The sequence below is a fragment of the Acinonyx jubatus genome, chromosome C1 (assembly GCF_027475565.1).
Source record: "Acinonyx jubatus isolate Ajub_Pintada_27869175 chromosome C1, VMU_Ajub_asm_v1.0, whole genome shotgun sequence".
NCBI classification, from domain to species: domain Eukaryota; kingdom Metazoa; phylum Chordata; class Mammalia; order Carnivora; family Felidae; genus Acinonyx; species Acinonyx jubatus.
Window position 1 is genome coordinate 9,757,721 of NC_069381.1, and position 12,247 is coordinate 9,769,967.

At 52.7% G+C, this 12,247-nt stretch overlaps 1 protein-coding gene across 5 annotated transcripts in view; it reads left to right on the plus strand.

The window, feature by feature from the left end:
• Nucleotides 1-3,797: 3,797 nt before the first annotated feature.
• Nucleotides 3,798-12,247, plus strand: part of KAZN (kazrin, periplakin interacting protein) — a 1,065,865-nt gene continuing 1,057,415 nt past the window's right edge. For 3 of the 5 annotated variants that reach the window (XM_027060832.2, XM_027060833.2, XM_053203929.1), the window contains exon 1: nucleotides 3,798-4,238. In XM_027060832.2, coding sequence (XP_026916633.2) covers nucleotides 4,148-4,238 — 91 coding nt within the window. In that variant the 5' untranslated portion in view covers nucleotides 3,798-4,147. The remainder of the gene's footprint in view (nucleotides 4,239-12,247) is intronic. The other 2 variants (XR_008290587.1, XM_053203930.1) reach the window with 1 other exon arrangement.

A 12,247-nucleotide genomic window follows, 5' to 3' on the forward strand; every position in this document is an offset into this window, starting at 1 on the left:
GAGGGTATCTGCTGCTCCAGCTGATTGCTGGCAAGAGACATATAGGCTCAACAACAGCAGACCTGACGTGTGTTGAAACGTTTGGAATCTGGGCTTTTAAAAATGTTGGTCACCGACTCTACAATGTTGCCCACGGATGGCACAGTAGGGGGGACTGGAAGATCAGGAGACAGCTCAGGAACAGATCCGTCGGTATGGGTACTTGATAGGTAGTAATAGTGGGGTCACAGTGGGGAAAGGATGGGTTGGGAAGAGATGGTTTTGGGAAAGCTGGTTCACAGTCTTAAGGAAACCAGATCTGGACCTTACCCTATACTAGGTATAAAAGTAGGCTCCAGTTAGATAAGGCTTGCACGCGAAAGGTGAAACTATAAAGGAGGCTGACTTTGCCGCCTTAGGGAAGGGTGTTTTAAGCAAGACCCTCGAAACAGGCTGCAAGTCAGAAAAAGCAATGGACCAGACCACATTAAAGTGAAGTATTTCTAGTCTAGAAAAGACACCAGGCACGAAGGTGTCAGTGAGGAGATATTGGCAAGGTCCAAAGCAAAATCTCGCAAAGTCAAGGAAATCAACAAGAAAGAAAAGAGAGATGACTGGAAAGGTGGGTAGAGGCTACGAACAGGAAATGGGGCACCTGACTCTACCATGGTCTTTTCCTGAAGAGGCAGCTGCAGTGTCAATGGACTTTCCAAGGAGGGCTCAATTTCCTCGTTCTTGAGGAAAGGCAAATCAGAACGATGACTTGTATGGCTTTTTATACCTGTTGGATTGCCCAGCTTTCTAATTTTTGCCAAAATTACTGGTAAAGATGTGAGTAAGTCGGAACCGCGTGCATCCCTGGTGAGGGCGCGAACCAGCACAGTCATTTTGGAGTGGTTCTTGGCAGCATTTAATGAAATCAAATTTGCGTATATTTCCGAATCATCCCACCCCTGGGTATGTAGCCGGGGAAATTCTTGTACGTGGCTCCCAGTTGATGCCGCTTATCCTGGTGTAATTACGAGGTGCTTCCCTTCATTCACAGCGTCCCGACTTGGGTGACATACTGATGACTATTAGGTGGCATCATTACTGTGTTTACCGTCCCCGGGGGCGCAGGAGGCAACTCAGGTGCCTGGCGCCCAGAGAGCCCAGTGGTAGGTTTAGTATATGGAACACCGTGGAGCGGGGTGCAGCAGTGGGCTGGGTGTGCAGAGAAGGGAGGAGAACCCATGGTTTTCCAAACAAAAGACATCTGCAGGTTGAATTACTGTATGAAGGTTTACCTTGGATTGTTTTTAAGTTTATTTATTTGTTTTGAGAGAGGGAGGGAGGGAGATGGGTAGAGAGTGAGGAAGAGAGAGAGCCTGATGCAGGTCTCAGAGCCCAACGCAGGGCTCAAATTCATGAACCATGAGATCATGACCTAAGCCAAAATCAGGAGTCCGATGCTGAACCAACTGAGCTACCCAGGTGCCCCATTCTTTTAAAGTTTTTTCTTTTTCTTTTTTTTGGGAGGGGGCACCTGGGTGGCTCAGTTGGTTAAGGGTCTGACTTCAGCTCAGGTCATAATCTCATGGTTCATGGGCTCAAGCCCCACATTGGGCTCTGTGCTGACAGCTCAGAACCTGGAGCCTGCTTCAGATTCTGTGTCTCCTTCTCTCTCTGTCCTTCCCTGCTCATGCTCCGTCTCTCTTTCTCTCGCAAAAATAAATGAACATTAAAAAAAAATAAAGTTTCTTTTAAAGTTTCTTTTTTTGGATTTTTTTTTAAAGACAAGGAGCACCTGGGTGGCTCAGTCAGTTAAGCCTCTGACTCTGGCTCAGGTCATGATCTTGCCGTTCATGAGTTCGAGCCCCACACCTGTTTCAGATTCTGTGTCCCTGTCTCTCTCTGCCCCTCCCCTGCTTGTGCTGTCTTTCTCTCTCTCTCTCTCTCTCTCTCTCTCTCTCTCTCTCTCTCAAAAGTAAACATTTACAAATTTTTTGAAAAAAAGAATACATTTAGAGCAGTTTTGGTTTCACAACAGAATTAAGAGGAAGGTGCAGAGATTTCCCATAGACCCTCCTCGTGCCCTGCCTCCCCCCTAATCAACACCCCCCACCAGAGTGGGATTCTTGTTTCAGCTGATGAACCCACACTGATACGTGGTCGTCACCCAAAGTCTGTGGTCTGTGTTAGGCTTTACTCTCGCTGTTGTACACTCTATGGGTTTAGACAAACGTGTAATGACACGTATCCTTCCTTATAGTGTCATAGAGATCGTTCACCACCCTGAAGATTCCTGGTGTTCTTCCTCTTCATGCCTCCTCCCCACAACCTACCTTGGGTTCTCTGTTAGTGGCAGCACAGTCGTTCATTGGTAGGATGCATTAAAACTTATGGAGCCACCAAGACGTGGGAACCCAGTCCGCCTCCCATCCTGCGTGGGGTTTTCTGCAGCTCTCAAAAAATCTGGTCTTCTCCTTGATTGTGTGAGACCTCAGTGGTCAGAGGGAATGGTCTCTGATGTCCCGTAACCCCATGCCTTGGAGAAGAACCTCTGTGTGCAAGGGAACGAATACTCCGTTGTTCAAGCTACCTCGGAGCGTGAACGTGAAGTAGACCTCGTGTAACTCTTGGGGGATTTTCCAGGCTTCCTCTGCCTTGCCTTGACCATCCCACACGACCCTCTGAACATCCCTGGGCTGGCAGAGAGCCTGAATGGAAAGCGCTTCTGTTTAAGAGCCTTTTTGGCCCACAAAGAAGTTGGAACTTTACCCTCTGTATCTTAAATACGGAATAGGCAAAGAGCCAAAGTCGTCCCGGGGAAACAGACATGGGGGCTGCTGTGCTGCGTGTCGTGTTCTCTGTCCTGGTGGCTGTGGTGCCAGGGTCCCACCAGCACTGCAGCCAGCTCCCACCCAAGAGTATCCAAAATGCTGGCTGGAGAGGGTGCGGTGTCTTTCCTTCTCTCTCTCTCTCTCTCTCTCTGTCTCTCAAGTTAGCACCTTTGTGATCAGCAGGTGGGATATCAAAATAAAGACCTAGCACCCACTGCCACAGCTGTTGTAATCATGTGAAAGGTATTTCTCCTTCCTCTCCCCCCTTCCCAGAGACACTGTCCCTTTGGGGGGCAGCAGGTAGATTGTTCTGTGCCCGGAATAGCACCCGGACAGACCATCCCCGTGTCACCCATGGGGGACGTGTGGCATTTGCCCCCTCTTCTCTTCTTGGTCTTTGGGTTTGTCTTGGTGGCATTCTCTCCCGCAGGCTGGCACTTCCTGGGCTGCGGGCATGAAGAGGTTACAGCAGCCAGGAGCCTGCTGGGCTGAGTTAGCACTTCCCTCTGCATCCAGAATATCTCCAAGTACCGTCCCTTTTGCATCCCGGAAAAGGGGTGGTGGTGCGGGGGGGGGGGGGGGGGCCTGCAGCCGCAGGTCGGAGCAGGGGCTCTTTAACCGTGTCTCGTTCTCCTTCCCACAGCCCTGCCAGGAGGGGGACGCGGGAGTGAAGGATGAGCCAGGGACGCCGCGCTCCAGAGCCGCAGAGTGCCCGCGCTGCGCCCGCCCGCCGCGCTCTCCCCGCCTGCATCCGGCCGCCCAGGGGCGCGGGGACCCTGCCGGCCGCCAGCTGCGGGGCCTCGCCTGCGGGAGAGGAGGGCCTGTGAGGCCAGCTCTCCGCGGGGCGCCTGAGCAGCCTCGCCCCCTGCCCTGCCCCCCTGGCAGGAGACCCGAGGAGGCAGCGCTTTTCCTGCAGCCGCCGGGCACTTGCTGGGGCCTGAGCTCTCCAGCCGGCCAGCCGGCGGCCACCAGGGGGCAGCCGCGAGGACTGCGAGGACTCCGGGGACTCCGCATCCCAGTCGTCCCTCCCGGACCAGAGGAAAGGACTCCTGTTGGGTGAAACTTAGATTTCCCTGTGCGTCTAACTCGGCTAGGCTAGCGCGCACCATCTGCCAAGCCATAGAGGGTTTCGTTTTTCACCAGCCTGGTGTTTGAGAAAACCCGCAAGGAGTGAGTGGTGAGAGGAAGAAGCGTTAGAAACTTCGGGAGCGGGGACGTTTTCTCGGAAGTGACGGGAGCCTCAGACCTACGGTTCCCGGGGCCGGTGGCGGCGGCGTCCTTGGCCTGGACGCTCTGAAGGGTCCGGCCGCTGCCGCGTGACCAACACCGAAGACCCCAGAAACGCCATGGATTCCACGCTGGCACCAGCCGGTTCCGCCACGGGCCCGGTCACCTTCTCCCACGTCTTCGGTCAGCAGTGCCAGCTTATGGAAGCAGGTAGGAGGGGTGTCGTGTGGGGAGAGGGGCGCCGTCCGGGAGCCCCAGCGGCGGAGGCCCGTGCGTCCGTGCCTGCTTGTGCTTCTCCCTTTGCCTGGCACGTTCACTTTAAAGCTTTGAGGACACGCCAGCAGACTGAATGTGCCACTCAGGCATGGTGAGCAAGGGCCCCCATTTGTCTTGTCACCTCTTTCCTCTTGTGGCCACCTGGAGGGTGAGGGAGAGTACGTCGGGGGGCGGGATCTGATGACACGGTGGCTGTGGTTATCTCTCAGGGGGTGGGTACCAGTCCTAGACTGTCCGTCCATCTGTCAGCTGGCCTCTCTCTGCTGCTGAGGACGGTGTGCGAGCCGAGCCTCCTCAGTCAGTGTTGAGTAACTTAGACGCTCCTGAGGGTCTGTCCTGCAGCCTCTCCCGGCCCTTGGCTCTGCTGCGGGGAGAGCTCGCTGCCCTTTCCTCCTGACTTTGTCTTCCAAAGGCTCACATTTTGTACAGAAGGGAAACTTGGTGTGGGCCGCAGCCTTCCTGTCTGCCAGCCATCTTGCTCGGATGTGCATTTGGTCACAGAGAAAACCAGGTGAAGGTGCTTGGCCTGCTGCAAATGGTCACAGGGCTGGAGCCCACAGACCGGTGCTTGATGGGTGCTTACGATTCTGCTGGAGTCACACAGGATTCTGGGTGGCTTCATCTTGGCCTGGTTCCCTGCTTTCTGGGTTCATTCCTGTTGGGAGAAGGACCGCGTGTTCCCCAGAGGTTCTGTGGGTGTCCAAGTGTTCATTGTGCATTTTGGCCGTGAGTCTGGAAGACCATGAGAAGAGCACTGTATTAGGAGTCTGGGGGCCTGTGTCCATGCTGATGCTTTCACGGGGTGGTCGCATGATTTTGGCAATTGCAGACCCCTCCCCTCTTCCTGGGCCATCTGTCTGCAGCTGCAAAGTGAGAATTGGTCTCACGGCAGCCTGATCCAGCCAGACCTTCAATGCTGGGGGCTCAGAAGAACCCACACACTGGAGAAAATAAACGACCTGGTTTCCAAGGGTGCTATGTGTCTGCGCGAGGTGGCAGCTCACGGAGCGGGCGAGCGAGGGCTCTGGAGCCAGACTGCCAGGTGTCCCAGCTTCACCCGTTACCAGCTGTGTGACCTCAGGCAGGTTACTTGGCTTCTCTGTCTCAGTTTCCTCATCAGTAAACTTTTTTTTTTTTTTTAAGTTTATTTGTTTCTTTTGAGAGAGAGAGAGAGCAAGCCAGGGGTGGGGCAGAGAGGGAGAGAGAGAATCTCAAGCAGGCTCCGCACGACCGGCACAGAGCCCGATGCAGGGCTCAGTCTCACAAACGGTGAGATCGTGACCTGAGCTGAAACCAAGAGTCAGAGGCTTAATCGACGGAGCCACCCAGGCACCCCCAGTTTCCTCATATGTAAAATGGGCACTACTAGACAAACTCACGTGGTCATTGCGAAGTTTAAGTCGGTGCACGGAAAGCCTTAGAACTGCCTGGCGCCCGGCCGGCACGGTGAGTGGCAAGTGTTTATTAATGTGTCTAGAGGATGTGGGGAGGGCTGGGCATACATCCTTCCACGTACCAGTGAAGGCATCCCTGATTGCAGAGAGTAGGATGGCTGCCTTCGGTTCTAGGAGATCGAAGCATCCCACCCCCTCCTCTCCACAGGCAATGTGACCCTGGTTTGTCCGGAAAGTTGAGAATCTCCCACTCGATGTATCTGTGGATTATTCGATCTGCAGTGGTTTATAGGTGCCTTTACTTCCACATAAGAACCAGGGCTTGGGAGCTTGCCCGGACCAAGGTTTCACACCCCTTTCTACTTCTCTGAAGTCAACTGTGGGAAAGCAGATCGGATTTCTACAGTGCCTCGGTGCTGTCCCCTGTGGCTTTATTCTCTAAGCTTTTAGAGACACCCAGGCCTAAATCAGGCTGTGAAATCCTCTGTCTCCTTTAAAAAAAAAAAAAACACCCAAAAAACAAAACCAAAACTGTTTCTGTCAAGAAAGCAATGCAGCAGGGGCGCCTGGGTGGCTCAGTCGGTTAAGCATCTGACCTCGGCTCAGGTCATGATCTCATGGTTTGTGAGTTCGAGCCCCGTGTCGGGCTCTGTGCTGACAGGTCGGAGCCTGGAGCCTGCTTCGGATTCTGTGTCTCCCTCTCTCTCTGCCCCTCCCTGACTCATGCTCGTGTTCCCACAAGCTCTCTCTCTCTCAAAAATAAACATTAAAAAAAGGGGGGGGGTGCCTGGGTGGCTCACCTGGTTAAGCATCCAACTTCGGCTCAGGTCATGATCTCATGGTTTGTGGGTTCGAGTCCCACACTGGGCTCTGTGCTGACAGCTCGGAGCCTGGAGCCTGCTTCGGATTCTGTGTCTCCCTCTCTCTCTGCCCCTACCCTGCTCATGCTGTCTCTCTCTCTGTCTCTCAAAAAATAAATAAATGTAAAAAAAGAAAGCAATGCAACATAGGCTAATAATGACCAGCAGTCTCGAGGGAGAATGCCCTCCCTGGAGAAAGGCAAAGAGGAATAAGAACCAAAAAAGTTAAGTCAAAAGAGCTCAATTAAGAGGTACAAGGGGTTGAGAGAAAATGTAGACCCCTCTCCAGCCAGCCATTGGTAGTTCAGCTGGCATCACAAATGAGATCTTCAGCGTGGGAGAAATGATTACGCAGCTTCCAGGGGTTTCCCGCCATGTTCGTTGCATCTGCCCCCCGGGGGTGGTGCAGCCATCAGTCACACGTCCTCACTGAGCACCTACTATGTGCTTTCTCTCCGTACGGCTTCAAGAACTACAGAATCTGGAGAGTAGGTCAAAAGGAAATTATCTTGCAAGGAGATGATGATCTACCTGGTAAATGTAAAGCCTACTGAGGAAAAGAGAATTATACAGGAGGTGGCTTTTTCACAATTCCATTTTTGAATAATGGTTCCTCCACGTCTCACCTAAACTCTCTTACTTAATTTTCAAAAATCCTAACCAATTTCCGCAGGCAAGGGAAACACTCAGGTTGCCTGCCATGCCCACATTCATCCCACTAGGAAGGGGCTGAAGGGGAAGGTGAACCCTGGTCAGATGCCCAAGCCTGTGCCTTTCACTGCTAAAGCATGTGGTCCCCAGGGATAACTTGGCTTAATCTTTCGGGTCTGTAAGTATCCCATGACTTAGGAGAAGTTGATTCCTCATAGATGGAGTAGTCAGGGATGTTTAGTGGGGTGGAGATAGGGGGGAAGGGGCATAGAGGGACCCAGCGGATTTAGGGGGCAGCGAGAATGCAGCTGGGCATGGGTGGGGCCACTGAGAACTCTGACCCAGTTAGTGGTGGTGGGATTGTGAAGGGTCTGGTGGGGCCATGGAAAGAGCATGGAGTTCTTTCTCATTTAGTCCCAATTCAGCTTTTTTTGCATTGGCTGTTTGCTGGTGGCGTGAACTTGATGAACCCCCAAACCCTAGACCAGGAGTTGGCAAACTATGGCCCTGGAGCCAAATGTGGTCCACCAGTTGCTTTTGTAAATAAAGTTTTAGTGGTACACATCTGCGTCCATTCACGTGCATTTTATCTGTGGCTGCTTTTGTGCTACAACAGTAGAGTTGAGTAGCTGTTACTAAGATATTGTGGCCCAGAAAGCTGAAAATATCTACTCTCTTGCCCTTTGCAGAAAAAAAGTGTGCTGATCCCTGCCCTAGACCAACATATGTAGCACAGAATGGGGCTAGACAGAATGGGACAGTGTGGGGTGGTGTGGGAGCGCTCACACGATGCTTCCGTGCTGAACCTTTATGCTACATGGTCCCTTGGTTTTCTTATTTCCTCCTCCGGCACCCCGCACTGCCTCACCATGCACAGTAGGCGTTGCTTTAGGCAGGAACTATTTAGAGCAGGTCTCACAGCTCTAGTAAGACTAGCTTCCGCTGTGTTCCCAGATCTGCAGCCCCTGTGCTGGGCTAGATGGTGCCTGTCTCCTCTTTATGGCGACCCGGCAGGTAGACGGTACTTTTTCTATTTAACGGGTGAGTTTAGATGTTGGCCGACTTGGGACTTAAACCCCGGTCAGCCCGACCCCAAAGCCTGTGTTCAAAAAGGGCGATCCTGCAGCTTCTGCAGAGGGTTTTTTGTTTTGTTTTGCATTTTTTAAGGATGTGGAGAGAATGGCGTCCTGGCTCTTTCTTTAGCTCTGATGGTGTCGTTCACCCTCGTCCCCCTCCAGGGTCCTCCACCCGTTTTGGGATGCCTAGCCCTACGAAGCTAGTTCTCTTGGGTTTCTAACCCCCAGCCCAAATTTCTCCCCTTTCCTTTGGGCCCTGCTTGTAGCCCGAACGGGACGGAGGGACGTCAGCCCGGCCAGGCAGACGTGACTGATGGAGGCCGTTGTTTGTTCTTCAGTGCTCCTGCCTGATTTCCGTCAGTGGGGAGCTTAAGGCCACTCTCCCAGGCAGGCAGGCCACTGGGGAGCTCACAGCATTCCACGCCACTGGTTTCTGGCTGTCTCCAGCACCTGACAGAGGATTTGGGGAGGGGACGTGGAGTCCAGATTCAAGCCGGTGCTGTGTTGGTCTCAGGGTAGCTGAGTAACTCCACCTGCCCGTCTCCTCCTCGCCCCCGCAGCGTCGGATGGGGGAGACCCTCTGACCTGGTGTTTGACCGGGTCTCCGCTGCCGGCTCTCGACTGACCCCCGGGCCTGATGGTCTGCAGACCATGGCTCCCGGAGGCTTGGTCTCTGGTACTGGGTTCTGACTCGCCAAGCTGCCCCCGTGTCATTCTGGTCCATTTTCCAACCTGTCTGACTTGGGTGGAAAGCATTTCTGCAGGGCTGCTTTCCTTGACCAGAATGACTGAAGTCATTCTGTCCAGTATATCCCGCTGACGTTGCCTGAATCCAGGCCCAGCTCAAGGGGGAGGGTGGCAGAGAGGAGGGAGCAGGAAGGCGGACGGACGTTTGCACCTGGACTGCCGCTGCTCTGCATCACTCCTGGGTTGCCGCTCAGAAGCCACCCACTAGCGCCCCATTGGCACCATTAATTAAGGGCCAGTTCCTGCTCTGTGCCACACAGAATCTCAAATGTATGCAAGTCATGTCTGTCTGTCTGTCTGTCTGTCTGTCTGTCTCATAAGTGAGGCCAAAGCCCGGGGCCAAGGTCCAGTCATCTTTTGGCTTTATTACCTCGTTCCTTCCGAAGGCCCCCTGTCCTGCCTGTTGGACAATATAGGGGTTTATCTGGACGTGTTTGGAAGCCGCTTGCCGTATTTAGAACCAGGAAAGGAGAGAACCAGGAGCCGGGCCATCCGCCGTGAGCTGAGCACACCGGGTCCTTTGCAGAAGGAAAGCAGATGAAGAAGAGCAGAGGAAAGAGCCCTTTTCCCTGCATTACCATCTGTGGGAGGGGGGACACGGTTTTAAGGTTTCCCCAAGAGATGGCTGTCTCGGAGGTGGGAACGCATGTTTGGACGTCCTAGACGAGGAATCCTTATAGTGACGTCTGGCAATTGAGCACAGCCATAGCTGACAACGAGGTGCTGCTTCTGGGATGGTCACTATGCTAAGTGCTTGCACCTTACCGTATTTCCTCCCCGTCGCATCCTTGGAAGGTTACTAAAATCACCCCCATTTTACAGACGAGGAAACTGAGGCCCGTAAAAGGAAGTATTGCTCCTAACTAGCCAGCGGTTGGGCCAGGCTTCAAGTTCAAGGCATCTGCATCCAGAGTCTGTACTTGTTCCCGTTCTTCTGTCCAGACTCTGTCGAATTCCTCAGCTCCTCAGGGATTCGTCTCCGGACGTATGAACGTCTGTGCCAGCAAATGACTGTTTGCGGAACGAACACGAACTCTGCAGTGATAAGAGTTACCGAGGACGACGTCCACCTCCAGGAGTTTGTAGCTTAAAGGGGCTCTAACCCACATCTTGTGTTTCCACAGTTATGCACAGTGTGTTGTGATTCCCGTTCCTTGGTGCCTTCAGATTCAGCCCTGGGGGGTCTCCAGGTCACGATGTATCATCTTAGCTGTCTCCCAGTCCTCTAAACCTCCTGCGGTGTTGGGAACATTGTAGCCGTTATCAGTGCGACAGTGGCTCAGTGGCGTGACTGCCTTGACAGAGCTGTTCACCCCGTGGCACCATCGTCGTCAATCTCAAGAGAAGCTGTTAGCACAGTAGGGTGGCGTGAGTGGGAGCTGGCAAAGCAGACTTGTGTTTACGTTCGTTCTCTCTCTCTCTCTCTCTCTGTTTCAAGTTTATTTACTTAGGGAGTGAGAGAGCATGAGTGGATAAAGGACAGAGAGAAAGGGGGGGAGAGGGAACCCCAAGCAGGCTCTGCACTGTCAGCACAGAGCCCGAGGTGGGGTTTCAAACTCACACACTGTGAGATCGTGACCTGAGTTGAGATCAGGGATCAGTCAGTTAACCAATGGAGCCACTCGGGCGCCCCCCATTCTCTTTCTCTTTCTGACTAATGCTTCAGAGCCCTCAGGTCAGCTTGTGGGATCAGGGCAGTGGTCCTTTGAGCTGATCAGATGGCGTACCCTTGACTCCAGGCTCTTAAAGGGAAAGGAGCCTACTTGCTGGTGTGAAGGACAGTGTGGCAGCCACAGCTGCCCCCTTCAGCATCTCCCATCCTCAGCCCCCGGGAGGGTTTCTCAGCATCCTGGTGACCTCCTGAGGATGCAGCTACTGTCAGTGACACCCCCTGTCCCATACCTTGACCTCAGCGAGTTCCCACCAGTGGTGTTTGTTTGAGGGGAAGGTGACAGGGACAAGTTGGATCCTTGTGACGGTAGATATAAGCAGCGTGTGCAGGAGCCCTGACTTGCGAGCAGCGCAGCCTTCCCACGGGTCCTACGTTAGAAGCCGCAGCTGGTCTCTCGTTGACTTCTTCTTCCGGACACCTGTTTGTCAGAGGCAGGGCCATGTGGTTATTAGGATGGACTTGAGAACTCAACTGCTTAGGTTCAAACCCCAGTTCTGCTGATCACTAGCTGTGTGACCTTGGACAAGTAGCTTAACCTCTCTGTGCCACAGACTCCTCATCTGTAAAATGGAAATCGTAGTTTACTTCCTTCACAGGGTTGTGGTGAGTCTGACAATGAGTTAATAGGAGTGAAATGCTCATCACAGTGCCTGCCACAGAATGCATTATGTATATGAACATTTGTAGTCTGTTTTAGTTAGTTCAGGCAGCTATAACACAATATCGTAGACTGATGCCTTAAACAAAACACACGTACTTTTCACAGTTCTGGAGGCTGGGTAGTCTGTGACGAGGGCCCACCGCCTGGTTTGCAGATGGCTGCCTTCTCGTCCTAACTCCCATGGTGGGGAGCAGAGAGAGAAGTTCTCGTCTCCCATAGGCCCCACCTCCAAATACCATCACAGTGGGGATTAGGATTCCAACATGTGAATTTTGGGAGGAGATTCAGTTCATAACACTGTCGTTATTACTGTTCCTTATTAGCACATCATCGCTATTCTGCCTAGCGAGACAGAGTTTAGTAACACCAGGAATTAAGGCATTCCTTGTGGTCTTGTGTTTCTGACCAGTAAAAAGTTGCAACTTTTCTCCTTTGGCTAATCATTGTGGTTAAAAAAAAAAAAAATTCCCCACCTCCAACATTGGTTATTCTCTTGATCCCCAAGGCCAGGAATCACACCAGATCTGTGAGAATTCCTATCCGGTAATCACAAAAGGGTGTTTAAAGAAGGTCCTCATTGGACCCAGCTTACCTAGGACAGGCCTAGCTCATGTCTGTCTTCCAGTGTAATTACTGTAGCACCTCATTCATTCTCAAGCATGTCCTCCTTTACATGATACATTAGATGGTCAGCCTTAATAAGGGGCAGCTGAATAAATAAAATTCAAATTCTAGTTAAAAATGTGGAGCATCCAATGTCGGAGGAAGTAGTCTAAGGCCCAGAGACAGTCAGCGGAAGAAGCAAATGTTTGGTTTGGAACAGGGGCCAGACAGATCAGGTGAACTGGGCGCCCGTTCTCAGCAGGACTGTGGGGGTTGCTG